The sequence below is a fragment of the Parasteatoda tepidariorum genome, chromosome 8, assembly GCF_982258835.1.
Source record: "Parasteatoda tepidariorum strain Cologne lab strain chromosome 8, Ptep-v5.0, whole genome shotgun sequence".
In the NCBI taxonomy this organism is placed as follows: Eukaryota; Metazoa; Arthropoda; class Arachnida; order Araneae; family Theridiidae; genus Parasteatoda; species Parasteatoda tepidariorum.
Genome location: NC_141762.1, coordinates 20,163,664 through 20,190,654, shown reverse-complemented (window position 1 = coordinate 20,190,654; position 26,991 = coordinate 20,163,664). Strand labels below are relative to the sequence as shown.

The 26,991-nt window shown below is 27.1% G+C and overlaps 1 protein-coding gene across 1 annotated transcript; it reads left to right on the top strand.

Moving 5' to 3' along the window:
* Nucleotides 1-229: 229 nt before the first annotated feature.
* Nucleotides 230-26,446, top strand: LOC107450293 (uncharacterized). Its single transcript, XM_043047536.3, has 7 exons — nt 230-577; nt 2,593-2,727; nt 14,243-14,398; nt 16,114-16,246; nt 17,606-17,745; nt 18,302-18,378; nt 21,101-26,446. The coding sequence occupies exons 1-7, from the start codon at nt 421-423 to the stop codon at nt 21,173-21,175; spliced, it is 873 nt and encodes a 290-aa protein (XP_042903470.1). The 5' UTR covers nt 230-420; the 3' UTR covers nt 21,176-26,446.
* Nucleotides 26,447-26,991: the final 545 nt, after the last annotated feature.

Below are 26,991 nucleotides of genomic sequence, written 5' to 3'. Positions count from 1 at the left end.
ATCCGCAGATGCACGAGAGAACCATAGCGAATTTTTCGTGAGAAAACATATTTCACCAATTACATATTCATTCCCAACTCCAAATTTGAATCCTTCACATTCTCATATATAATAAAAACTCTCTTGCAATATGCAATAAAAGCTCTCTTTGCGCCTACATTTCTGCATGTCTGAAAAACGCTACAGTGCAACTTGTTTCAAACCTTTGAATATCTTTTATAAAAAAGAAAATGGCATCAAGTTTTGACACTTGTTTACATGATGGCGGTTATTCCGCAGTGGGTTGTAAACAAATAAAATAGTATTTATTAAAATTGAATTCATGAATTAATTTGTTGCTTATTATGAGTCATGCAGCAAATTATTTCGAAACTCTATTATATTTCTTTATGAAGATAAGCGCATTGAAGTGAAATTTGTATGTTTTACTTCCTAATGTCTACATCGAAATCATCAAGTAATAAGTGGCCATCGAACTCTCTAAAATGTCTCAATGAAAGACACAGTTATAAACTCTTGATTTTATTTATATTATATAATAATTTTATAAATTCAAGTGTATTAGCAGTTACAAGTGGTAATAATTCATTCTGTTACTGGCTATATCTAATAGTATTAATAGCAATTCCTATACATTTTTGTGGTTATTGTAAAAAATTGATACCTAGTATACTTCTGTAAAAATGATACTTTTCTTTAAATATATATTTAAGCGAACTTTTTTTCATATTAATTTTCGTGAAATTTTTTGAAAACCCTCTCATTGTACAAGAGGAAAATATCAAGCATGATTCTTAAAATCTTTCCTAATTTCTAAAATTTTCATCCAATTGTAATTTTATGTATTGGTTATTATCAATCTTGGCTTGATTTCATACACACAATGTTTTAATTCTTCATATGTTAAAACTGTGTCAATCAATCTTTATTAATTGAACAAAATATTCTAAATTTACTGAGTAGTTTACTGAAACCAACTATTCAAAAATCGCTTATAATCAGGATTGGCAAGATTTTGCCGCAGTTGAAAAAAGCCATGGTAAATGCTGTCCTGGTAAAAACCTGTTTTTGCCAAGCAAAGTGGCAAAAACCTATATTTTCCAAGATGAGAGGACAAAAACACATTTTTGATACAAAATTATTCTTCAAATTGAAATGTATATAATTTAAACAAAATTATAATTTCATAATTAAATTAGAATGTATTAATATATCATTTTAGTAGTTTAAAACATTATTGATCGGAAAATTAGTGTTTATTCTCTTTTTTTCAGTGAAATGAGCATAATTTAAAGCATAAAATAGCTATCAACATGAGTAGTTAATTAAAATATAAAATATATCAATGCAATTTTTTAAATTTGCACAAATTCAATACTTTATTCATCATCACAATACAATGTGTGCTGTCTCAACATAGCATAACAGAACACTAGTTTTGAAGCATTATTTACAGTCAACCTAATCCGAATTTTAGAATGTACAAATGAAAAATTCGAAATCACTCTTTCAATGACAGCATTACTAGAAGGACATGAGTGTAAATGAGACATTCATTCACAAAATTCTATGGAAATTTCACAAGAATTTTGCACTCTGCGCCACTATTTACTAGCATCAATTGTGGCTATAACTTGTTCTGAGAATAATGTTTTAGGGCAGTGATTCTCGACCTTTTTTTTGTGAAGGCACACTTTTAACGATTTCGAAATTTGGCGGCACACAATGAAAAAAGTTAGTTTAAAAGTTATTTACTTAACTATAATACACTGTGTTAAATAGTTTGTGATAATAATTTTGAATGTGAATTAAAATAATATGTACCACAAAAGCACATTTATTAAGGGATTAATTATTTCTTTCGACTAATTTTTTATTAGTTAGTAACAGTTATTTATGTTTTTTGCTGATTATTAATTGTTAGCTTGTTTTTTGTTAGGTTTTTTTTTATAACTTTTAATTGCATAGCTTACTTTAATGATTAACTTTTATTTAAGTTTGAAAGTTAATATTTTGCTTGCTTTCCTTTGATAATTAATAATTTTAATGATCATTAAATTTCCTACTTATTTCAACATTTTTTAAAATTGTCAACGACAATTTAAGCACTTCCTTCTTATTTTAAGATTGTCAGAGACAAGACAATCGCTGACAAAAATGTTCCTGCGGTTAAAGAGTGGAAAAATTATGATATATATATATATATATATATATATATATATATATATATATATATATATATATATATATATATATATACTTTTCTGTAATTTAAACTTTACTCGTAATTAAAAAAAGTATTATAATTTTTATTGTATCATTTCTAATATTTGGCGGCACATTTTAAGAATTTGGCGGCACAGTGCTTGAGAATCACTGTTTTAGGGAATGCTTTTTCTTGTAATACAAAATTCAAGGCATAATGTAAAATAATACATACCAAAAGTTGTTATGAAGAATTTAAAAAAATACAATTTGTAAAAAAACATCAACGACGGTTATAGAAAAATTGTCATGTCATTATTTTATTGACTCTATAGAGTTAATTTATGATGTTCTCTTATTTATAATCATGACTTTTTTTTGTTGTAGTCTTTGATGTGTCTTGCTCAACCAATAATAACTGTAGCAATATCACTGGTGATGTCATGTGTGATACTGAAAGTGGTAAATGCTCTTGTGCCGAGGGTAATGTTCGTATGAAGCAACATCATCATTGTTTACCTTGTGAGTAATCATTTTTGCTTGTTAGTTTACATTTCATTTTCTGAAATCATGTCGCTCATGAATGTCTCTTTGAAAAATAATCATCTTGATAGTAATCATCTTGTTGTAGACATTTTCTTCTATCACCCTTTTGGTTGAATCTAAATTTATCTGAGCAAAAGGTCTTTGGAAACCAAAATAGACTTTATAATTATTTTTTATTTATAATTTAAGGTTTATTCTATATTTAAATTTATTATTCAGCAGTGATGCTATGAATGTTTCAGGATAACTATATTCTATTGAATTAAAATACCCTGAATGATGTTATATTTTTATTATAATTTTAATATTTTGAGTTCAAAAGTCATCAGTAATTTTAATTTTTACAAAAAGCCTCTATTGATAATGTATTAATCTTACATCGTTTATTATTCTTTTTGCCATAATTTATTAACTATGAAGGATTATTATTTTTCTATTTAACTTATTTTTTCTCTTCTTCTCGATTCTATCTACGTTTTATTTCTAAACTCTGACCATTTATCAAATCTCATTATCTTGCATTTCTGTAACAGCCATTTTGGATTTATGATAAATTATTTTTATGTGTATATTTTATGATAAATTATTTTTATGTTGATTTATTTTTGTTTTCTCAGAGCTTTTTTATTTTTTAAAAAATATAGTTAATGGAGTATCATAACATTTGGACATAGATATATAAATTTGGAAATATTTTTGTTTTTTTGACAAAAATTATAAATGCTTATTTAATTAGAATGAGTGTAAAAGTTTAGAGTAGGTTGTGGCTGTTTCTAATATCAAAAAATTTCTTCGATTTAATCATGAAATAAAAAAGTATTTGACACCGCTCTGTCTGTTACACAATCTTGTGTTTTCAAGTAAAAGAAGCACTGGAACAGTAAATATTGTATGTATTGCAAAAAACTAACTAAACGTTAAATTTAAATTCTACATTTACAGCTTTATGCTATGTATTTACATCATGAAGCCTCTTTTTTTAGAAATAAATTATTGGCAAAAGAAAAGAAAAACCTTATGTTACAATGTGTTATTTCTTACTTTGATTTTAATGTTATATTTATTAAAATGTGATTGGAAAAAATAAAGGTTAAATCACCTAAAAATTAGATTACCCAAGTATTAAGATTTTTTTAGATATTTGTCTCTAATTTTGCAATAGATTTTAAAAATTAATTAAAAAATTGATATTTAAAATAATTCCTTAAGTAAGAAATTACTTGATTAGACATATTTTTTTGAGTAATTATTTTCTAATTTAAATAATATGTCAATTTATGTAAGCAAGTATGTTGTTTTAATTAGTGTTCAAGTAATAAGTTAACTACTATGAAACTGCCAGTAACTTTTATGTTTTTCTTTTAGTCGAAATTATTGGATTATTTTTATAACTATTCATTTATGCCTTTGTTATTTCTGTTTTATATGTTAAAAATTTCTAATTTCACTTTAGCATTCTTTGGAAGAAAGTTAGCTGTTTAATAATTTGCTTATATTTTTTAAAAGTTAAATATGATGAATAGTTATAAATTAGACTGCCAGGGTTGGATTTTTTTACATCAAAAGCTGGTTTGTGGTATGACATGTCAAAATCTGACAAAAACCTGAGACAAGTTTATTTTTTGTCATTTGAGATATTTGATAGTAAATCATGCACAATACTTGCATTATATCAATTATAATTATGATTTATATTATAAATAAAGTATAATAAATGTAGCTAAAATTATTGAAACTATTAATTGGTTTTTCGAAAGGCACTCTTGATGCTTTAAGACCAATATTATTTTAAATGTTTTAACTGTTGCGGGTAATATCTATTACAAGTAATAACTATGAGTGGTTAATTTTTATCAATCTAAATATTGATTTTAACTCTTTTATGCCACAAATTAAGGCAAATTTTTTTAGATAAGTAAAACTAAAGTAGTCATCAATAATTGTCTGATCTCTGAAGTTTTTTTATTATCAATATTTGTTATTTTTACTTATATGCTCGGAAGCAGAATGTGTTTGATCATGTGAACGAGGTAGGGGGAGAAATTCAGGCAGTCCCGGGAAAATTATTGGTCTGAACAAATTCCTATAAATTTTTTCATTGTTACTAGATGTGTCTTTTATCAAAAAATTTCTTTATTAAAAAATATTGTATGTCTATTTGTGTGTTTATTAGTTATAATTCCTTAAGTTTATGAATGGGAACTTAAATTTAATAGATTATCAATAGTTCAACATGTTTTGATTTTTATTATTTTTAACATATGTGCTTACTTATTCAAGAATTGTGTAAAATCTAATGAATTTTTACCTTGTTTTTATCATCTGAATCTTTTAACAATCTAAAAACTTAACTTTCCGAAAATATTTTGAAAAAGTTTGTATGTATATATGTATGTATATATATATATATATATATATATATATATATATATATACACACACAGTGGAAAGTCGCGTATCCGGAATCGGCGGGACTTTCCGAAGTCCGGATAATCGATTTTTCCGTATAATAGACCCCCAAGGTAAACAGAGATTAAAATGATCTGAATCTAAGAAGCAGAAATTAAATAACATTATTTTTCGGACAATAATGTTTTAGTATTAGAATGATATCTAATCAATCAAAAATAAATATAGGAAACTAAAAAATTTTACAGTTATGAAAATATTAATTGCTCTCTCCGCCATTTTGAACTAGAACGTCAAGCAAGAAGGGGAAATTCCCGTCATTCATTCATTAAGGTGGGTAGGTGAAGAAGCAAAATTCATTTCCTTCTTACTTGCCATTCAAGTTGAAGGGGGGGGGGTGACAAGTTCTTATTTTCTCTCCTGTCATTGGCTATCAATCAAGCATAAAGGCGTGGCATGCTGATTGGGTTCTCTTTATTTTTTCTTGTGTGACTAAAGGAGATTCCCCCTCCACTTTAATGTTTGCTGTGTTTACCCTTTTTCACAGTACTTCTTTCCCTAACACTTTATCAAAAAGGTTCCAGGAAATGCCTCTTTTACTAGCCAGCTGCACAGGAAAGAAGGGGGGAGGGGACTCAATTGTGCTCTTTTGAAAAAAAATCTCCCCCCCCCTTTCCTGCATTCCAGAGGAGGAGTGTTACTAACAGTATGTTCTTGGTAGATCTTCTGTTCTCTTTTCTGTTGATTTATGGGTTTAATGCATAGATCACTAGAAGCTAAGAAAGGAAAAAACCTGTCAAAATACTTTTTTTTTTTTTAAGAGAGTGGGGAAGATGAAGAAATGTTTGTTTATTTTGATTGTTAAAAAGTGTCCTGGAAATTGACCCTTCCGGAAAAGGGACGTCCGGATATGGGACGTTACACTGTATATATACATACATATAACGTCGTTGCCGAGAAGAAGGATTAAAACAGGTCTTAGGCAGGGAAGGAGGGTACAAAATTTATTTATTAATTATTAGGCAGAGATCAGCTATAGAAGTGGACACAAAAGGTTGTGCTTCTCGATTATAAGTTAGGGAAAATCTTGCAAAGTAAATCGGTAAAATGTTTCATTTTAGGGAATAAGGGAAATCTTAGTAATTGTACTTGGTTTATTAAATACGTTGCACAATTCCCACAAAGAGCAAAGGGGGAAATATCCTGCTTTTAATTGATGCATGCTTGAGCCAAAAATAGAGTTAAGGACAGGGTGTAAATTTAAAAATGTGAGAAAGTGTTTCGATTAGAATAATAAAAGAAAAGTATTTACAGGAAAAAGAATAACATTAAAAGATCAATTGAAGCTTTTTATGTTACATCCCCCCTCGCCGAAAATTTTTAACTACATTCTAAAAATTTTAAAAATTATTATTTATTTGCAAAATCTTCCCTCTGATAGAAGCACAATCAAAATAAAAGGAATAACATTTGTAATTTTAACAATATATAAAAGTAATATGAATTATAAAAAAAAACACTTGGTAAAAATTTAACTCAATTAGAAATCTGTTGTAGCATTATCAGCAAATTTAAGATTTTCATTTTCAACAGTTTTTATGACTTAACAGTTTTTTCAGTTCCAAGTCTTTGTTTGAAGATCACAGCAAAGTTATTGTCCAAGTATTCCTCATAATAACACAATTTAAGTTAACTCTTCAATCAAGATGATGAAAATGTATAAACATTTTTTTTTAAATGTGTAAGTTAAAATGTAAATCACATAATACAAAAAACAGTTTTACAGGAAAAATTTCAATCTGAAATTAGACTTAAGTATTGTTTACCTTGTTTGGAAACAAAATAAAATAAAAAATGACACAGTGATTGTTATTCTGAAGTCCAAGACTTTAGTATTGTCTTTTTTTCACGTTATTTATTATTTACCTTTCATATTTATCACTTTAATAGCAAAATATCAGAATATGTCCAAAATTTGCCTTCTTTAACATTTTTCTTTTCTTTCCTCTCTTTTATTTTTCTTTCTACTTTCTATATTTTTTATATTTTTATTTTCTTTATTTGTATTTTTATTGCAATCATTAACCAAGATTTCAGGGAAACTGTGTAAGGTCAAATTGCTTTTTTTAATCAGAAAAGGTGATCAGTCTTCTCAGATTTTGCATTACAACCTGTTTAACACAATCACTAATAAGAAATCTAAAACAAAGCTTTCAAATGTAATATGGTATTAAAGTAAATCAGTTTATTATATATATATATATATATATATATATATATATATATACACAGTGTTTTCATCACAGAAAAAAAATGGGTGAGAATTTCTCACCCTTTCTCAAAAACAGGGTGAGATTTCAAAAAGTTAAGTGAGATTTCTAAAAACTAAAAAAACACAAAAACTCTTGAAAAAAAATCAGTTCTTTAATTATAATACATTTTTAACGTCTTCTATTTTTTCAAGCATTGAATATTTTTGGTGCATCATCATAGAAGATTTTGCCTTTACAAGGTATTTGTCCATCTTACATAAGTGCATAAAACATTTGAACGTCTTACATGAAGAAACCTTACCTATGGTAAACAAGAGGTTGCAGAGAAATGTGTTCTGAAAAGGGTTCCGTGGTTGTGTAAAGTTGTGTGTAGTTCGAAAAGGTTCTGAACAATACTGATAATTAGGGAAGCTAGATAATGGGGCAGCTGTTGAAAATAATTAAAGATCCAGGAAGAAAAGTGAAACGGATTTCATTCTAAATGGCGTAATTCGAAGCTTTTTCCAAAATGCGAGAAATTCGCGAGTTTTGAAATTGATTTATAGAATGCGCGAATTTCTCGCGGTAATAATTTTTTAATGCGAAAAAAGGAAAAAATATGCGAGATTCTCGCGTTCTCGCGCTGAAGTGAAAACACTGGTATATATATATATATATATATATATATATATATATATATATATATATATATATATTGTATATATTTTTTTTTTTTCAAAAAGTTTAGTTCGGATATTTTTTAAAGTGATTTTTGTGCGGAGATCTTATTTGGTAATTTAGTTTGTCACAATCGGGTGTTAGGACATTCTAATATTTTCATTTCTATTTTAAACATATTTTTAAGTGTATTTGGTTACTATTACTTTTCGATTTGTGTTTGATCATTTTCCTATCTTTATGTTGGAATTAAAGCTCAGAAATAAAGAAATAATTTGATTACGGAAATTACTGAGCTAGAACAGAGCTATGAACTAATTACCAACGTTGGACTCAAGCATTAATGTCTGGTTGTTCTTCAATTCAAATTCTAAAAAGAAGTATTTTATTCATTTACCAAATTATTTGTATTAGTTTTAACATTTCTTGATTTAATTTATAATTTCTGCCACACCGCAATTGTATTCATATATTAAAAATTAATTTCAATAATTATTGTAATTACATTCAGAAGAGAAAAAATTTTTAATTGAATTTTTATCTTAACCCTAAACACTATAGTAAAGCAAAAATATAAATTCTGCTAATCAATAAATCATAGAAACTGTAACACACAAAACAATAAATATGAAAATAATTTCTCCAAACATTTTAATGCCAATCAAAACAATCAATTCACTGAAAATAAAAATTTCAAGAAAAAGTATTTCAACAGTAAATATGATCAATGTATAAAAAATAATTTTTTCAATTGAAACATCAAGTATGAGAAGAAAAAAAATTTAAATTATAATCATAATCTATTATTTTTGTTTATTTATGTGAGTATTTTTTTTAATTAATCAATAAAAATTAAGGAAATAAATGTTTTGAGTTAAACAGAATTGTAAAAAAAAAAATTCCCACAAGGGATACATGAAAAAGTTGAAATTAGTCGAAGATATTTTGAAAACCGCAACATATCATAGATAAAGTTCGATGAAATTCCATAAACACAATCCAAAAGCAAAGATTAGAGTTGATAGGGGAAAAAAATTGTTTCTTCCTTAAGATGAATCATAAATTAACACAGAGAGTGAAGTAGAAATTGAAGCAAATTATTTCTTTGAGTTCTGAGTAGGAGGGAGGGAATGTCGAACATCTAAATAAACCATTCCGGGGTGCAGCAGTCCATCCATTTCCAATAAGTTTTCGCAGCATTGCAAATTCTTTGCTAAGCATTCTCCTTCACTTTGAAGTAGCTGTGAAGATAAAAATATTGAGTTGAAGATCAGCCAAAGATTTTTGACATTAGCTCTGCAAGCCCAATTTCACTCCGTTTGTAACTAGGCTCCATTTAATATGATGCAATCAGGTGTTGTTGGGAGTTGGAAGATGTAATTGCTATCATTGACATGAGTTAAGAATTCGACAGATAAATTTCCAACTGATGATTTTAATGAATGATTTAAAGTTATTCCATATTTTAGTGTACACTCTTCCAATTTATTTAATTTCAAATAAGATATTACATATCATTGATGTACTGTACCCCCTTCCCTACTGTTTTATTCTGACTACTTGTAACGTCATTGCCAAGTGGAAGGATTAAAACAGGTCTTTGGCAGGATAGGAGGGTACAAAATTTATTTATTAATTATTAGACAGAGATTAGCTATAGAAGTGGACACGAAAAGTTGTGCTTCTCGATTATAAGTTAGGGAAATCTTGCAAAGTAAATCCGTTAAATGATTCATTTTAGAGAATAAGGGAAATCTTAGTACACTTTCGTTTTATGCTCTCTTGATTTTATTAAGGGGCTGATTTTATTAAGAGGCGATTCAACATTTGAAAAAAAAATTGCATTTTTAAAATATATTCTAAATGCACACACTTTAAAAGCTGAAATAATGACAACATTAAAGCTTTATTCAACTAATTTAATTATTTTAATAAAGTAAAACCCTACATAAGATTAAATTTACAAAATTTTTGCAAAAAAACCGATCAATGGTTGCTTGAGTTGCACTATTTAAAATTAACTTTTCAACATCATTTGAGAGTTTATAGAAGTTTTTATAGTTTTCGATATTTCCTCCTCTTTGTTCTAAAGCTTGCCTCAAGTTTGTTGATGAGCAAATGATGAGTTTATTTCATCTTCTGAGTCTGATTCCTCCATTTATTGATTGGAAATAACTTTGCAATTTTTGATGTCAGTAACAATATCAGGATCAGATTTTTCTCCTGATGTTTGTAGGTTATCGTCAATAGCTACGTAACATGAAAAATTCTCGTCCATTTCATTTTCTTCATTGCTGAGCATTTCTTCGAAACAGTTATCAGCTCCATCACCAGTGCTTAATCCACACTTTTTAAAGCAATTTGATATTCTTTGGGTTGAAACAATGTCCCATGAGTTACGAATCAAATGCATTGATTCCAAAATCGTAAGGGATTTCGATAGTTTGTTTGCAGTTAAGAGTTCCGAAGAGCTGTCAGAGTCTATGTCACTAATGATTTTTTGAACAACCATTTTTCTATAATGAAACTGTAAATTGAAGCTTCACGTTGACTACATTTAGGAAGCTTATCATAGTTTTGCAACACTTCGAATTTATCTTTAAGACTCAAATCCTTCCTTTTCGACATGCTGATAAAATTTAACACCAAACGAACTTAAAAATGATATGTGCTCTAACTCTAACTATAATTTACTCAAATGGCTTAAATAATATGGAACATACGTGCAGACAGTTTTTGGAAATCTATTCATGTTCTCTGTTAAGATAGATGACAAAAGAAACTTCTCTCCCTTCTATGGTTCATTCAATAAAAAGTAAGATAAGAATTCGGCCCCCTGTTGAGTGAGATAGGTTTCTCCAAACTTCATTCAAGTCAAGGAATTGACATTGTTAAATTGATTTCTATGAACTCGCCGCTTATCACCCACATTTTTCCTTAACTCTTACACTATGTATATCACAGGAAAGTGCTAACCACACTTGTTTCACAGGTTTGTGAGTAACTGTTGCTTCTTCTAAAATAATCTTTAAACTTCGAAAAAATAAAATTTTATAAATAAGAACAAAAAAAGCTGAAATATCGCACTTTTGATTTATAGGTAGTCAAAATTTTGATTTTAAAAAGCGGCGGTGTTGATTTTATTAAAGGATGTTTTTAACATGTATTAATATTGTAACGATTCGGGTCTTGCGGATTTGATTTTATAAAGCGGCTGATTTTATTAGCGACGGGCACTGTAATTGTAATTGGTTTATTAAATAGGTCGAGCGATTCCCACAAAGAGCAAAGGAGAAAATGTCCTAATTTTAATTAACGCATGCTTGAGCCAAAAATAGATTTAAGGACAGGATGTGAATTTAAAAGTGTGAGAAAGTGTTTGATTGGAATAATAAAATAAAACAAAAGTATTTACAGAAAAGGAATAACATAAAAATATCAATCGAAGCTTTTTATGTTACATATATATATAAAAAGGAAAATTGGAAGGAAATTTCAATCTAAAAGAAAGAAAATTTTGTGATTAAATAAATATTAAACTCTGAAATTTTTTTTCAATCCTGCTTATGAATATTTCCAATAAATCATAACCATAATATATTCCCTCCAAAGTAAACTATTACAATTTAAATTAGTTAACTTTTTCAGTCAATCAATTCAAGAGTTTAATTAAGTTACTTGTAATATTTAGTACAGTTCTTAGTAGACTTGAAAATAACACCTCATCACATGTCGAGCCAACAAATAAGTGGCAACGAAAATTAAATAACCAACTAGTCACTTTTTTTTTTTACTTTTTAAAAAAAAAAATTTAATGATAAAAGTGCATAAATCCAGAAAGAAAAACAGAATTTTCATTAAAATGTCCAATGTCTCCCTTCACAATTTTGGTTCTTCAGAATCCATCCAAATGAGTGGCAAAATTCATATGGAAAGAGAGTTCATTAACAATTTATATTTCGGCTTTGAGGAGAATTCCTGCAGACTGAAAGTCTGCTGCTATGGTAACAAGCGAGAGCACATTTCTAATGGAGGAAAGAAGGTGTCGATTGGTTTACTCATGACGACCTACACTAAGATTAAGACAAAACTATTCACCCCACACCCCTATTCAAAGTGACCTTTCCTCATAACCATAGTACCCGCCACGAGGCGAGACTGGTGTCTGGAGGAGTTCTCCTGAAAGCCGCACTATAGATATTTCACTTAAAGGTATTTTGCCTCGCCAAATATTTTTAAACAATCTTTTAAGTTAGTAAATTTTTTCATTTATTTATATTGTTATTATCGGTGAAGTAACTTTTTATAAGCCATCGGTTATTAAATTTTTTTAAAGACATACAATTTAATTCAAGCAAAAAAAGTGGCTGTTGTATGACCGACCAACTCATTAGATTTGTGGAAAAAGTGGCACATCTGACTCTGCCTGCCACTGACTAGTAAATAAAAATTTTAATTTTCAGGTAACAGTTATCAGGATAAATTTCCTAATCACATGTTAGTTTATCATGTTATAATTGTTTTAATAGGTCTACATTTTAGTTCATGCAACTCATCATCAATCAAAAGAATAATTTTGGTTTTATTCATATAAAACTGAAATACGAATTGGAAGTGCAGTCAGCTTCACAACTATTCCTTTGTAATTGCATGCTTCGGAGAAGGGGAGAGTAAAAATGGGAGTAAATAAAAATTGATTTTAATTATGATAAGTATAATTTGAGTGTTTTCTTATAAGAGGATTGTTTTTGTATTTTTATAATCAATAATTAAATTTATGGATTAAATTAAGTTTTACTTATTTTTATCTGTATTTAATATTTTCTACACCAAAATTCAGGTTTTTGAGAAGGGTCAAATTAAAAAGAGAATTTAATGTCAAAATAATTCAAGAACATAATTAATTGATCACCTGTAATTCAATATATATGTTTATTTGTAAAATACGTCATATTTATAATACCTAGTAATTACCTCAAAATTTCGAGTTTTTGATAGTTGTCAAAAACTTATCAACCCAGTAACTGCATCGTATTGAAACTTATTTGAAGATTATTTCAATATTTAGTGTTGCGAAGAATATATTGCTAACTTTAGTGTTTAGAAAAATGTAATAATTTTGGTTAGGAAAAAGTATGGTGTTAAAAATAATTATATTGTAATTTATATAAATTAAAATTTTTTTGACATCTTTTATCTATTTATATAAATCTTAAAAAAATGTGTAACTTTATAATCAGTATGTTAAAGTTCAACTTTTAAGGACAGATTTCATTGATTGAACTCAAAGCAATTGAATTCCCTTGGCTAATTTGTTGTTCGTTGAATATGGTTTGAAAATGTCCATTTGAAAAAAAAAATGAAACTTATCAGAGAAATCATTATATTTTTATAATTATTGGTTTATTCCCTTTAAAAAATATATTTAAAAGGCATAATGATTAACATTTTTAGAAATAATTATCATAAAATGTTGTTATGCATATATGTATATATACACCGAAGAGCCATTACATTATGACTACCCTGCTAATAACATGTAGGACCACCTTTAGCCCACAAAACTGCTAGCACCCGCCATGGCATTGATTCCACAAGATGCTGATAGGTAGTCTGAGCTATCTGGTTCCAAGTGCTCACCAACTGGTCCTGCAATTCCCTCACATTGCGAGGGGGTGGCGTGGCAGCATGAATTTGGTTTTCCAAGTAGGACCACAAATGCTCCATTGGATTAAGGTCAGGTGAATTTGGGAGCCAAGACATGACTTGAAAGTCACTGGAATGTTCCTCAAACCAATCCATGACGATTCGACCTTTATGGCATGGTTCATTATCCTGTTGATAAACACCATCCACCGCAGGTAAAACTGTTGCCATGAATGAATGAACCTGGTCTGCAACTATGTTCAAGTAGCTTACAGACGTCAGGGATTGTTCTATGAGGATTATGGGTCTTAATGTGCCCCATGAAAACATTGTTCCTGGGCGAGAAACCATGAAAACCTGGGGAGCCCATTGTTATAGATGGAGGGTGGTCATTACGTAATGGCTCTTCGGTGTATAAATATATGCATATTTTTTTAATGAATTGTTTTGATTGTTTTAAATTATTTAATGTGCGGTAATTCTAAATTATTTGTCTCATTATCTAGATGTTGGCATGGGAGAATACTGCCTAGAAAATGAACAGTGCCGAAAAGCAGATCATAATGTTATCTGCAGTAAGTGGTCACAAAGGTGTCAGTGTACAGCTGGATATGATTTAGAAACATTGGAAAATAATTCTAGTATGAAGTTATGTTTGAAAAGTAAGTTGTGGTGCAAAACTAAAAAATTATTTTAATGAAACATTTATTCATAATAATTAATGATCTAATTTAAATAACCAAATTAATGGATTCCACATTTTCAATAAAATCGTGCATGTATCAAAAATGCGTGGCTGCCAACTCTACAGGATTTTGTCTGTTGCTCCCTGTCTACTGGTTTAATGAAAATTCTCCTGGTTTTTGTACATTTTTGAATATTCCCCAAAATTTAGTAAGTTTTCTGGAAAAAAATTCTATTGAATTTTTTTTCCTCCTTATTAAGTTAAACAATAAAGTAATGTTCCAGCTAATGTAAATGTCTGAAACTTTGATTTTCGAAAGTTAATCCATCCTCCAGCAAAATGAAGTATACATACTCCTTATAATTGAGGCATTTTTCTGGTCATATCTTATTTTCATGCCTTTGGATAAAGCTTGCAGCAGGCCAGAAACCCATTTTGAAGTAGGTGCATTGCAACTTTGATCAATTTAGTACACATTTAGTAAAAGTGTTTCAGCTACTGCTACAGAATCATTATAAACAACTTTAGAAAAACATTTTTAGAATTATGCATTCATTAGTGAAAAATTGGAGACATTTATTTCCAAATTATGGGTAAATTGTTGTATACATATTTATCAGATTTTATTAGTGTCCCGATTCACACTAAATACAGCAATCTTTCAATATCCAAATTTTTATTTTATGAAATTTGATACCTACATCTGATATCAAGACTGAGTGAAAATCTAATTTTTTTTTCAAAAAAGAGAGTCCTTATAAAGTACCATTGTGTGTGAGTAAATTGTACAAAATTAATTATCCTTAATTTAGGCTGTCTCAACTTTGCTACCATTTTTGTTTCCCAGATTTTGTATAGGTAATGATAGCCAAAGTTAAATTAGTGTATAAACTTAGAAGTTCGTGACCAGATTTGAATCAGGAAATTCGTTTTTTATGAATCAGAACCATTGTAGCTTAAATCAAAAATTGGAATTTACCTCCTGCTTTATATCATTTGTTTGCCTGGATCAGTTTCCTTCTTAAAAACTTCTTAAGAATTAGCAATTTCGAATGTGCGAATTTTCAGATTTGTGTTTCCAATGCAAAAAGCATGTCTGAAGAGACCTTTAAAAACGCATAGCATTATAAAACTTTGGCTCAAAAACAGGAAAATAGTTAAGTCAACCCTTGTCTTGTTGAAATGACCCTCAAAAATTTTGAAAATAAATAAATATCCTCCTCATCTAATGACTACTTACATTGTTCCTAACTCTTCATAACATAATCTTTTTTTCTAAAAAAATGGTTATGAAATGCAAAATTGCCCTCATTATTAAAACATTAGATTTAAATGAAACCACTTTATGTGTTTTACAGCAACATAAAAGTTTATGAATATTAATCTATTGCTGTAAAAATATTATTGAATTACTGTGAATTAATTGTATTATACTGTTAAAATGAAACTTTTGAATCTTAAGTTATCAAAGATATATAAAGTTTTTAATTATGATTTTGTAGCATTTTTCTAGCTTATTCTACACTTAAAAACGCTCAAATAAAAATTTGATTAAAATTATTAATTGTTGCAAAATGTTTTCTTTCTCTCTTTTTTTTTTCTTTTTTTTTTTTTTTTTTTTTTTAAATTTTATGCAAATAGTCATATTCAGTTAATAGTCAGTTTTTAGTCATATATCCTTTTATATTTCAGCTCCTATGCCTGAAGTTGATCCTTACTTCGTTCACATATTCAGTGGTTTGGATCCTGTTCATATTGTCTTAGGTTGTTTGACTGGTGGCTTAGCTTTGTTAGCTTGTTTTGCTGGCATTTTTCAACTTGTAAGGTAATTTTCGATTTAATTAAATAATAATCGTTTTGAAGCTTTGAGAAATAAAGCACTTCTTAATTTTTTTAAAATCAAGTTTATTTGATGAAAATTGGTAATAAATTATTCTAGGTTTGTTTTAAGCAGATTATTGAATTCAAGAGATTTTATCAAATCGAAATTTAGTATGAACTTGGCAGGTTTGGCTGTAAAGTTTATAATAAATTAAGAATAATTTTGTAAATCTTTAGAATATTTCAATACGTAAATATTTAGATATTCCATATAATATGAATTTCACTAATGTTAAAATGTGTATTAACAGGTAATTTTGATATTTTATAATGTAAATCGTTATTACACTAAGTCATTTAATATTAAATTGAATCTTATGTGCATTGTTCATTATGAATGATATATACTAACTTAGCATGTTTTTTTTTTTTCTTGTGGGGGTGGGAGAGTGGGATTTTTTTATGTACTCAACCATTTTACTTTTTTTAAAAAAAATTATAATTAGTCATAAGATGTCTCCTCACAATAGAGGAGTACAATTGAAAGACTTAAAAGTATCTTCTTTATGGCAAAGATTGCACCATTTCCTTTAAAAAAGAAATTACTAGTTGTTTTTGAGTATTATTTCATCCACTTTCGACTCTTAAATTACATGCTCAATCGCAGACCAATGAAACCAGTGCCTTGTTTTACCTATACATTAATTTAAGTTGAAATATTTATTAATTTACATTTTCATTTATGTAAAAATGAATTAAAATAAAACAAAATTTTGAAATTTATGAAACGCGAACTTATTTTTTATATATTTGCTTCTTCTTTTTTTAGCCATTTGTTTTAATACAACATTTCTTTCACTGTTTGACTGCTGCTGACATTTTTAAACAGCCAAAATAAGACTATATATGAATTTTTTTTTATTAAAATGTTCTTTTATCATCTGGAATGCATTACCCTTTTGCTCATTTCTATTCCATTAACTATCTAGCCATTTGATTCAAAACTGGCATTTCAATGATGGTTTTTAGAGACTATTCAAAAATCAAGGTTAGGATTAGTCAACGTCATCCCATCACTGCTATTGACAATAATTTTAAATGCGAATACATTTCAGTTATCGGAATCTGGATAATTTTCTTATCTAAGAGATAGTTTTGAGGTGGAGCTTTTTTAGTGGGTCGTGAAAACTAGAGTGGGACTTCTTTTAATTTTTTTATTAAATCTTATTTAATGAAAAACATTTTCCTCCTTTCTAATTTATATTACTGTTATTTAATGAAAATAATATGTGTTTAATAGTACTTGAAATGCTTAAATAATTAATACATTTAGTAAATGTCACATCTTTTGTCGATTTTGCAGAAAAAAATGGACTCGTCCAGGCTGTAATAATGATCAGGATTCTCAATTCTCTCCTGATCTTGGTTTCAGCACCACAAGTGCTCCTTCTCAGAGTCAGCCTTATTCCGATTCCCAATTCAGTGTTACATCTCCATGTGCAGGTGAGCAAGATAAAGTTTTATTATTCTCTTATACTTTTTTCTGAGTTGATTCTACACTACAGTATTGTCTTTAATCTATTAATAATAATTTTAAAAAAATTTTGTTTATACCATAGATTTACGTATAAGTATAAAACTTATTTTTATATCGAAATATTGTATTTTTGTTTTAGAGAAACTATATAGAGAATAAGAAAACATATGAACCACGTGTGTTAATACTAAAAATCATTTTTTTTAATTCTTAGGTTTATATTTATTTTCATAAAATATTTTTTAAAAAATATGTCAATTGTTAAAAAAATTGTTGACAGTTCTTATTTCTTTTTAATTGGAAATACATTTAAGTGCATAATTTTCAGAATCATTTAATAGCTAAACATTTTATATCATTGACTGGCTATTCTTTTGTATCAAAAAATATGCTGTAGCTTTTAATGCAAGTTCTTTTTTATATTAGTTAAGTATCCATTCGGAATAGTTTAAGGAGTGGGAAAAAAACTATACTGTTGTAACTGCTTGTAGGTTAATGATTTATTTATATATATATTTTTAGGTGATTTTGCTTGTTTAGATGGAAATTCAACTGCACCTCCTACTCCTGGCTCTTTAGGAGATAAAGATTACATTGTTGTAAGTTATCAATTAATTATTATTTATTTGAATAGAAATTATTATTCGCAACTAGGAATGTATAAATGAATAAAATAAAAAACTTTTTTTTCTGTAATTTATGGGTAATTTAAATTATTTTTAGTATTATATTGGAATAAAAAGGACCTTCTAAAAGGGCTGTAATTTGCACTTAAAAATATACAAAAATTCAAGTACCAATTTCTCACTTAAGCTAAAAAAAAATTTAGTATGAAAAGGAATTTTATTCGTTTTCATAAAAAATACATGTTTTTAACCAGACTATAGTCTGCTCAACGTGAACTTATAGTGAAAGTAAACAAAGCGGAGTTCTATTTTGTGCGATACCGTTGTCTGCCTGGTGCTAGAATAATGGCAAATAGCGCCTATCAGTCAAGCAAAAACTTTTATTTCTTAGAGCAAAAACTCTTATTTCTTAGAGCAAAAACTTTTATTTCTTAAAAACTTTTATTCTATTTATTTTCTTTCTTATTTATGTTATTCTTACAAATTTCTTCTCAAACTTATGTCTTTTGTGTACCCTTTCTAAATTTTTCGTAACGCTGTGTACCATTAATAAAAAAATGAGTGTATTTTTTACTATAAGCAAATTGCCCAAAAGTTAAAAATCACAACTGGCTGTTGACACTACTAATTTTTAACTGTTAACTCTGCAAAAAATATCCAATAGTAAAATACGTAATCGTAAATATTCATGGCTAGCTTTGCTTTTAAATAAACTTTTTTTGAAATTTTTGTTTGTTGCAAGATATTTTGCATAAGCAGGCGTACGCCCACTAAACTGATACTGTACCCATGGGGGTACGCGTGCCACACTTTGGGAAACACTGTCTTAAAGGGTTGTTTGTTTCGCCGTGGTGTCTTTTGCTGGTGTTTTAAGTCCTCCTAAAAAACAGCAGAAGAAATCTTGCATAAGTAAAGCTGAGAAGGAAATAATATAGAACATTTATAAAACAGAAGTGAATTCAAAACCAGATGTTCCAATCATTGATGTGGCTGACCATGCTGCTTCTGTATTGGGAATTAGCTCAGCCTCTGTTTTCAGAATTATTAAAGAATATAAAAGGGATGGTATATTACATTCACCGAAGAGGACTAAATCTCGTAAAACTTTTTTGGATGACATTGACGATTTCAACAAAAATGCTGTAAGAAGAAAAGAAAAATGCTGTAAGATTTTTTATGCCGTAACGGAATTTCGACAATAAACAAAGTTCTCAAAGCTGTGAACGATGATTCTGATTTACCAAACTTTAAAAGAACGACATTTTATTTCCTGTTAAAAAAATGAGACTTCAAACATCAGAAACCTACCTAGTTTCAGTTTTACTTTTTAATTATATAATTATTCATTATTATCCATGATTAATTATGATTAATCCATCGTTAATTCAGTAATTCTTAAAATTTTGTTCTTTTTTGCGTAGTTTAATATAATTATTTTTGTTTTCGGTACAGTTGTTAATTAATTACGAAAATTCAAATGCTACTTAAAATGAACTAATTTTGATTACTTCATTCCATTTTCAAAAACCTATTGAATTCGAAGTTTACAAACTGCTTTTTTTATAGGATAAGTGGGTATATTTTTCTTAACTAAAGATTTTGTGAGACATATAAAAAAGTTTCAAGTTTCTTTTAGTGTAATTATTTTCGTAATATTTCCCTTAGAAAAATAAAGATAACAGTTTAAAAATAGAAATAAATGAAGTTCCTTCAAATATATTTTTAAATCAATCGGTGAAACATAAAACTATTTTAAATATTATTTAACTTTTAATAAAATTTTAAAAAAAATTTTAATTGTGAAAATAAAGAGTATTTTTTTAACATATTCTTTCAATTCTGTAAGATTTTTACGATGAAATTATAAAAGTTATGTTTTGCATAGATACTTATGCAAAATATATTAAAACTAATTTAATTTTAACTTTAAAAAAAAATACATTAAAGCTATTCTCAAAATAAAGTTATGTGCTTACTGAAACAATTAGAAACATATTTTCATGTAAATATTTTAATTTTGCACTTTCTTACCTAATTTTTAGGTATCAAAAACTGAATATCGTTTTCGTTTTTCTGTAAAAGCGAAAGCTCTGTCTATTCAAACGAAATCGCCCATTCAGCGATGAAACCGTTGAAGTGACAAACATTGCCGATCAAACAGCAACCCTTATGTTTACTTCCACCATCAGTTCTTGTTGAACAGACTATAGGAGAGTTATTGCATAAATTTTCTAAATTTCTTAAATGAAGTTTATTTTGGAATAGCTTAAAGCACTATTTTAATGAGTACTAATATATTGCAGAGAGCAATAATGTTTGATTAGAAACAGGTTTAGAGCAGAAACACACTAACGTACACACAAAAAAAAGTCAGCAAAGTAAAAATTTTCCATTTAATTTATACATTAAAAATTCTGTCAGATCTGCTCTACATTGCTTCCAAATAAAAAAATATTTGGCAGTAATTCTCTGAAAAAAATCAGTTTTTTTGCAAAAATGAGATATTTGTACATTGCTTTTTTTATTCTGCATTTAAAAAAAGTCGCAATTGTTAATTGCATTTCTAAAAAAATTATTTCTGTAAGTACTCCAAATATAGAAACCTGTTCCAATTGTTAGAATTATTTTCTATTTTTAAAAATACATAAAACATGTCGAGACTTGTTTACTGTATGTTACTTTATTCTTATTGCAGACCCCACCTCCAACTTACGAAGAAGCCCTCCAACAATCAGGCTTGAGAAACACTGGCTCTACAACAACAGTTTGAAAGCTAACCTAGAGATGGGATTTGGTCAGCAACTACATTTTATAAAAGTTTAGCATCTGGTTACACTGCGCCTTAGCAGCTTGCTTGTTGATTCTGAAGTGAAAACTTTGCCAAGTACAATTTTAAATGTGATTGATTGCTTTTTATGACTGCTTTTGGCTAAAAATGACTGGATTCTGTGGATGTTTGAATCTTGCTGTTGATGATATAATTTAAATAGTACATTGTTTTAGGCTATTTAGGAATTCAGTTCATTTATTTCTTACCTATTATTTTATTTAAGTTTATTCGCTGAAGCAGAATACTTTTATTAAAATAACTTTTTATTCCTTTTTTTTTAAAAGTAATAATTGTAAATTTTAGTGTAATAGCATTTTTGCTATGTTTACTTCTTAAAGTTAGTACTGAGCATAGTAGTTTGATTTTACTACTATAAGGAGTCTTAAATATCATTTTACAATTATTTGAATAGAGAGATTTTAAACTACCTATTAAAAGTTATTTTACTTTGATATTAGTATTTGTATCAGAGATTATTTTGAATGTTTTATCGTATCTATCTTCTAAAAATGTGGCAAATGCTCATGAACTGTCACTATTGACTATAACTATTTATTTCATTGCTTATTTTAATTTTTTATACATAGTAAACATTTTTTAGATTGAAATCTTTATTAATAGATATACAAACTGTTGTTTGTGATTAGTATTGTAAAAATATTTGAAAAATAAAACTTAGCAATCTGATAATAAATGGTGCAAATATACTAATTTTCTTTAGTTTAAAAAAAAGTTGCCCTAGTGAAAATTTCCTTTTTATTGCATAACAAATAGAAACGAAAAATATATGTTGCTTCCCAATATAAATTACTTGCAAGAGTAATTATGCAAAATAATTATATTTAATATTTTGAGTACCTTTTGAAAAGAACTTTTCGTTTTTCGCAATTATTTTTTGTAAAAGTATTATTTATTTTTCCTTAGAAGAAAAACAATACAATTTCTACTCCTTAATATTGAAAAGTGGCTCTTGCCAAGCATGCACTTTCAGAAATTCTAATTATGAGTTTATTTGTCTATTTAAATGTGGTGCTTTCATACCTAGTCATTAAAGTGCATTTTATAGAGTCCATCACTTTACATTCCTTTTTGTTTATTGATTTCTTTATATCTTTTTACACATTAATATCTTTGTTTTTATACTTTTATACTTTTCTAATCATATTAAAGAAAACTGTATTTGTGTTATGTTTTAAATTTTTGAATTATATCCTAGAAACTAATCTTAAAATGAATTTTTTATAAACTTGTTTCTATTAGATAGTGCAAGAAAATATGATTTTCAAAAAAATAATAATTGTGCTCATTTATTCACACATATATACAACCATTTATAGACAGTAAAGCACTATATTTTTCAAAATTTTTTTAGCAATAACTTAATTAAGGAGTCACAGATTCACTCCATCTTGTTCTGGTGTGATGAACTTTTGACATAAAAAGTAAAAATTTCATAAGTACAGATTTCGTAAATGTATACAAATTATTGACAAAATTTCACACTAATTTGGTTCAAGGCCTAAAAATTGAAATCTGCAGTAAAATAATACTCTAAATGCTGAATTTTCTCTAATAAATTTCTAGACATTTGACTTACACTTCTGGTATTTTTTTTTTTTTTTTGTATGAATGATTTCACTAACTGTTAACAATAGTATTATTAGCTCATTTTTAAAGAAAAAAAATTTTTTTGTAGTTTATGTAGTTCTGAATTCCTAATATAAATTTTTAATTCATTTGAAGTTATTTAATTTTGATACAGAAATATAACAAAATTAATTTAAACCATCATAATATAAAATATAAACAATAATATTAAAATAATTCAAAAGGCCCATATTTCAAATTATCATACTTACTCTCTACATTGATCTACTCTCTTCTGTTTGTATGCTTTGAACTTCTCATCATTTCATTTCAGAATTCTAAACATATGTATTTACATTATAACATGTAATATGCAGAGAGATAAAATAAAAAAAAATTAACAGGCTTTTAGAGTTTTGTTTGTTTCAGATTAAAAGAAGAAGAAAAATTATATTAAATTTTAATGTTTGTGCTGTAAGTATTGTTTCTATTACTTTCGGTCTTGTGTTGAATAGTTTTAAGTAAACAAATAATGTTTAATTTAGATAAGAATTGTCATTTTCCTAATGCAGTGTGTCCTATTGGACCTTGTGCTATTAAATCCTGCATTGAATCCCTAAGGATTAGTTTCTGATTAAGATGGTTTCATTTTTACAATTCTGCATATTCAGTTATATTAGTTTTGATTCCAAGTAAGGATAGAGTACACTTTGTATCAACTTTGAATAAAGCTAAACAACATGAATGAAGCACAAAAACAGACTATTTTAATTCCATTAACAAGAGCCTTCCTCGGTGTTAAGACATTAAGTATTAGATCCTGAGGCAGGTTCTTTTCCTTTCATGTTCACTAAGAAATGTTCTCGCTGTGTTATGTTAAAGTTTATCCATTTTTGTGCCATTTCTTCTAAATTCATATTGTTTAGCGTTATGTGTGATTACCTAGATCTTTTATTAAAAATTTTTTAAATATTCTATCTGTTTCATGTTTGGTTTCTTTGGAAGTTTGTTCCTAAGAAAACTCTCATATGTGACCATAATTAAGGCCTCAATACTCTTTTATATTTGTGTTGTGTGTATTGTTCAAATTGGGTTTTTAAAATGTATAAATTTTGTAAACAATTTTTATTGGTTGAAGCCTTGCAACGTCTTATTTGTTTGTATTTATAATAATTTCAAACTTATTTATTTTAGTATATATATCGTTTTTCTTTCTTTGTTAAATTAAATTGTACTACTCTTATAATTTATACTTCAGTGTTTATTTACTTGTATATTGTGTTTAATATATTGTCGAGTTCAAATCATAGATTTTTTTTACAATTTTTCATTAGTTTTATGTATATATCGCTTTTAAAATTAAGTTTCTAATTGATTGTTAAAAAGTATTTAAGCTTTTCGCAGTCTTATCTGTCTCATAGTTGAAAGGCTAAAAAACTTAAAGTTCAATATTGTGATATTTTGTTATTTGTGATATTATTTTATTGTGATATTTTTTATGTTATAATTTCTTTACATTTATAATGTAGTCTATCTAATTTCTTATGTATTGTGTTTAAAAGTATTGAGTTTTTTAAAGATGGGTTACTTTCTGATAAAAGTATAGACTTATCGGGTTAATATTAGTGTTTTCGGTTTTGTGTCATAAGTTTTTTTTTTTTTTTTAGCTATGCTGATATAAATTTATTTGAACTTTGTGCTCAAAGAATAAATAGAAGAATAATCTTATTATTTTTTTATTGAATTAAAATGTTTTGTTAAATTAACTTAATGTTTTATAATATCAATTAAAAATATCATGTGCAAATGTGAACAATGTTTTTCAAAATTGGGAAATCATTTCTTTTCTTGTTGGTCACTTCCTGAGTAATAAAACTTAGGGAATTACTTAAATCTTTCAAAAGTTATTTAAGTAATTTTTATTTAAAACATGTTGCTCAACTAGCAGGAATACAATCTTGATTTGAAAAAATTTGCTGATCTATTGGCAATATCCTTCGAATTGAAATAAATCCTATCTATCTTCTAGATTAAAATCAATGACAAATTTTTAAACTGCGTAATATTTTTTAAATTGTAAAGCTTTGAAAAAAATGTTGATCTTGAAAAAAAAAATTTTAGAAGATTTAAAATAATGGAATAAATGAATGTTTTTACGATTATGAAAATACTTTGATGTATAAAGTAAGTAGAAACATGAATAACTCTAATCTCACCAGCATATAATTTAAAGTTATCTTCACTGTAAATATTTATAAATTATTTATACAAACTGGAGAAAAAAAAAACTTTTTTTTAATCAAATAGCTTCATATTTAAAAATGTTTGATTAAGATTAAACAAAAGTGTTTTAGATTATTTTTTTTCCTTCTTTCTTTTATTTCTTTCTTATCTTATAATGTTTGAAAAATTAATCCTGTAATTTAAGTGAAAATATTTCTAAGATTAAGAACTTATTAATTTAAATTATTCTACTGGATAAAAGACTGACATTATACAATCCATTATTTTTGGTTACTTGTTTACTTTTTCTCTTTTTATTAATATCTCATTCCAGAAAAAATACTTGAGACAATTTTAGTTGTTTATATTAAGCATCAAAGCAGCATCTCTGAGCAAAACAACCGTGCTCTAACTCACATTTCATTGAAAGTTACATTTAAATTGTTTTTCTAAAATTCTTATAGATGGAACTACCAAACAAAATTTTTGAAAAGAAAAGTTTACTAAATGTTATACTTCATATTTGGAATAAAGAAATGAATTATCCATTATTGGTGTATCTCTAAATTCAATACACTAAAAAAAAAAAAAATTTTTTTTTTTTTTGTTTAAAGCAATTTTTTAAAGTAATTTTTCTTTACATTTGAGTAATCTTTTTGAAATTTTAACTAAAAGAATTGAAGAACTTTTAAGAAAAAATAGTTTTAAAGTTTTATTTATTTAATTTTTCATTTATTTGTTAGATTTGCATAATTTACAATGATTTATTAAGGTGAATTAAAACTTTAAAAGCAATTTACAGTTTTTTCTGAATAATATAATAAAAAAGGTTTTAATTTATTATTTCATTTATTTTATATTTTTATTTGTGTTATTGAATTCCAAAAAATGTCTCTTTTTATATTAACTCTACAACTTAGAACTTATTAATTTTAAATTATTGTAGTATTTAAAAGGCTGCCGTTATGCCTATTGCATTTCTTTAATTAGAATTACGGGTATTAATAGCTTTAGTGTTGTTGCCTGTAGGGTTTGGTCTATTGCAAAGAGTTAAAAAGTATATTATTGTGACAATCGTTCTTTTTTTATTTCTTACTTCATAGAATTTAGTTATATTATTCATAAATCAGAATGTTAAACTACTGTAATGAATAGTTTTTGAATTTTACTTATAATCAGAATTGTTGATGCACAAAAAGAAAGTAATTTTTATGAGTAATCACTTTTATTTGTATGATAGTTTTTGAAATCTTTGCTGGAGCATATGTTTCATTAACTCTTACAACTAATATTACTTCTGTATTATAAGATTACGGAATATAACATTTTATTGGTCTAATATTTGTCAAGAAGTTTTGTTTAAGAAAATTTGACCTTTCAAATAAAGTAATTAAAATTGTTTATATTTGTAATTTTTTTCTTGTGTTTTCAATTAATTCATACATCCAAAAAAATATTAAATTAAATACCCCATTTCGCAAAACTAAGTATGGATTGGGTACCCGACTATTACCCAATACTTGGCCAAATTTTCATTGCCTGCATAGCTTAGTAAAATTTTTATTTGGTTACATAGTTAACTGTTTATCGAACTTAAAACAAAAATGTTTGCATTTTCCTTGTAATACTGCTTCCTCATTGTTCTGATTATAAACAAAAACCGGTTCTGAAGCTTGCAAAGAGGTTTTATTTTCCTTCAAACTCTGTTTGAACCTTTTTCCTTGCTTCATAAATCACCTTATTTTATGAGGCTAATATAAACATTCAAACCAAAACGTATAAGATACTCTGCCTGATATTGTGTATTCAGCTAATGAATTTCAATAATCGGTATCTAGAAAAATTTTCCATGTAACACTTGTCGTATGATACTCTCTACACAATCGTATGATATATAGTAGACTTAAAACTACTCAGACACTAGATTTCTAAAACCCACGTAGACC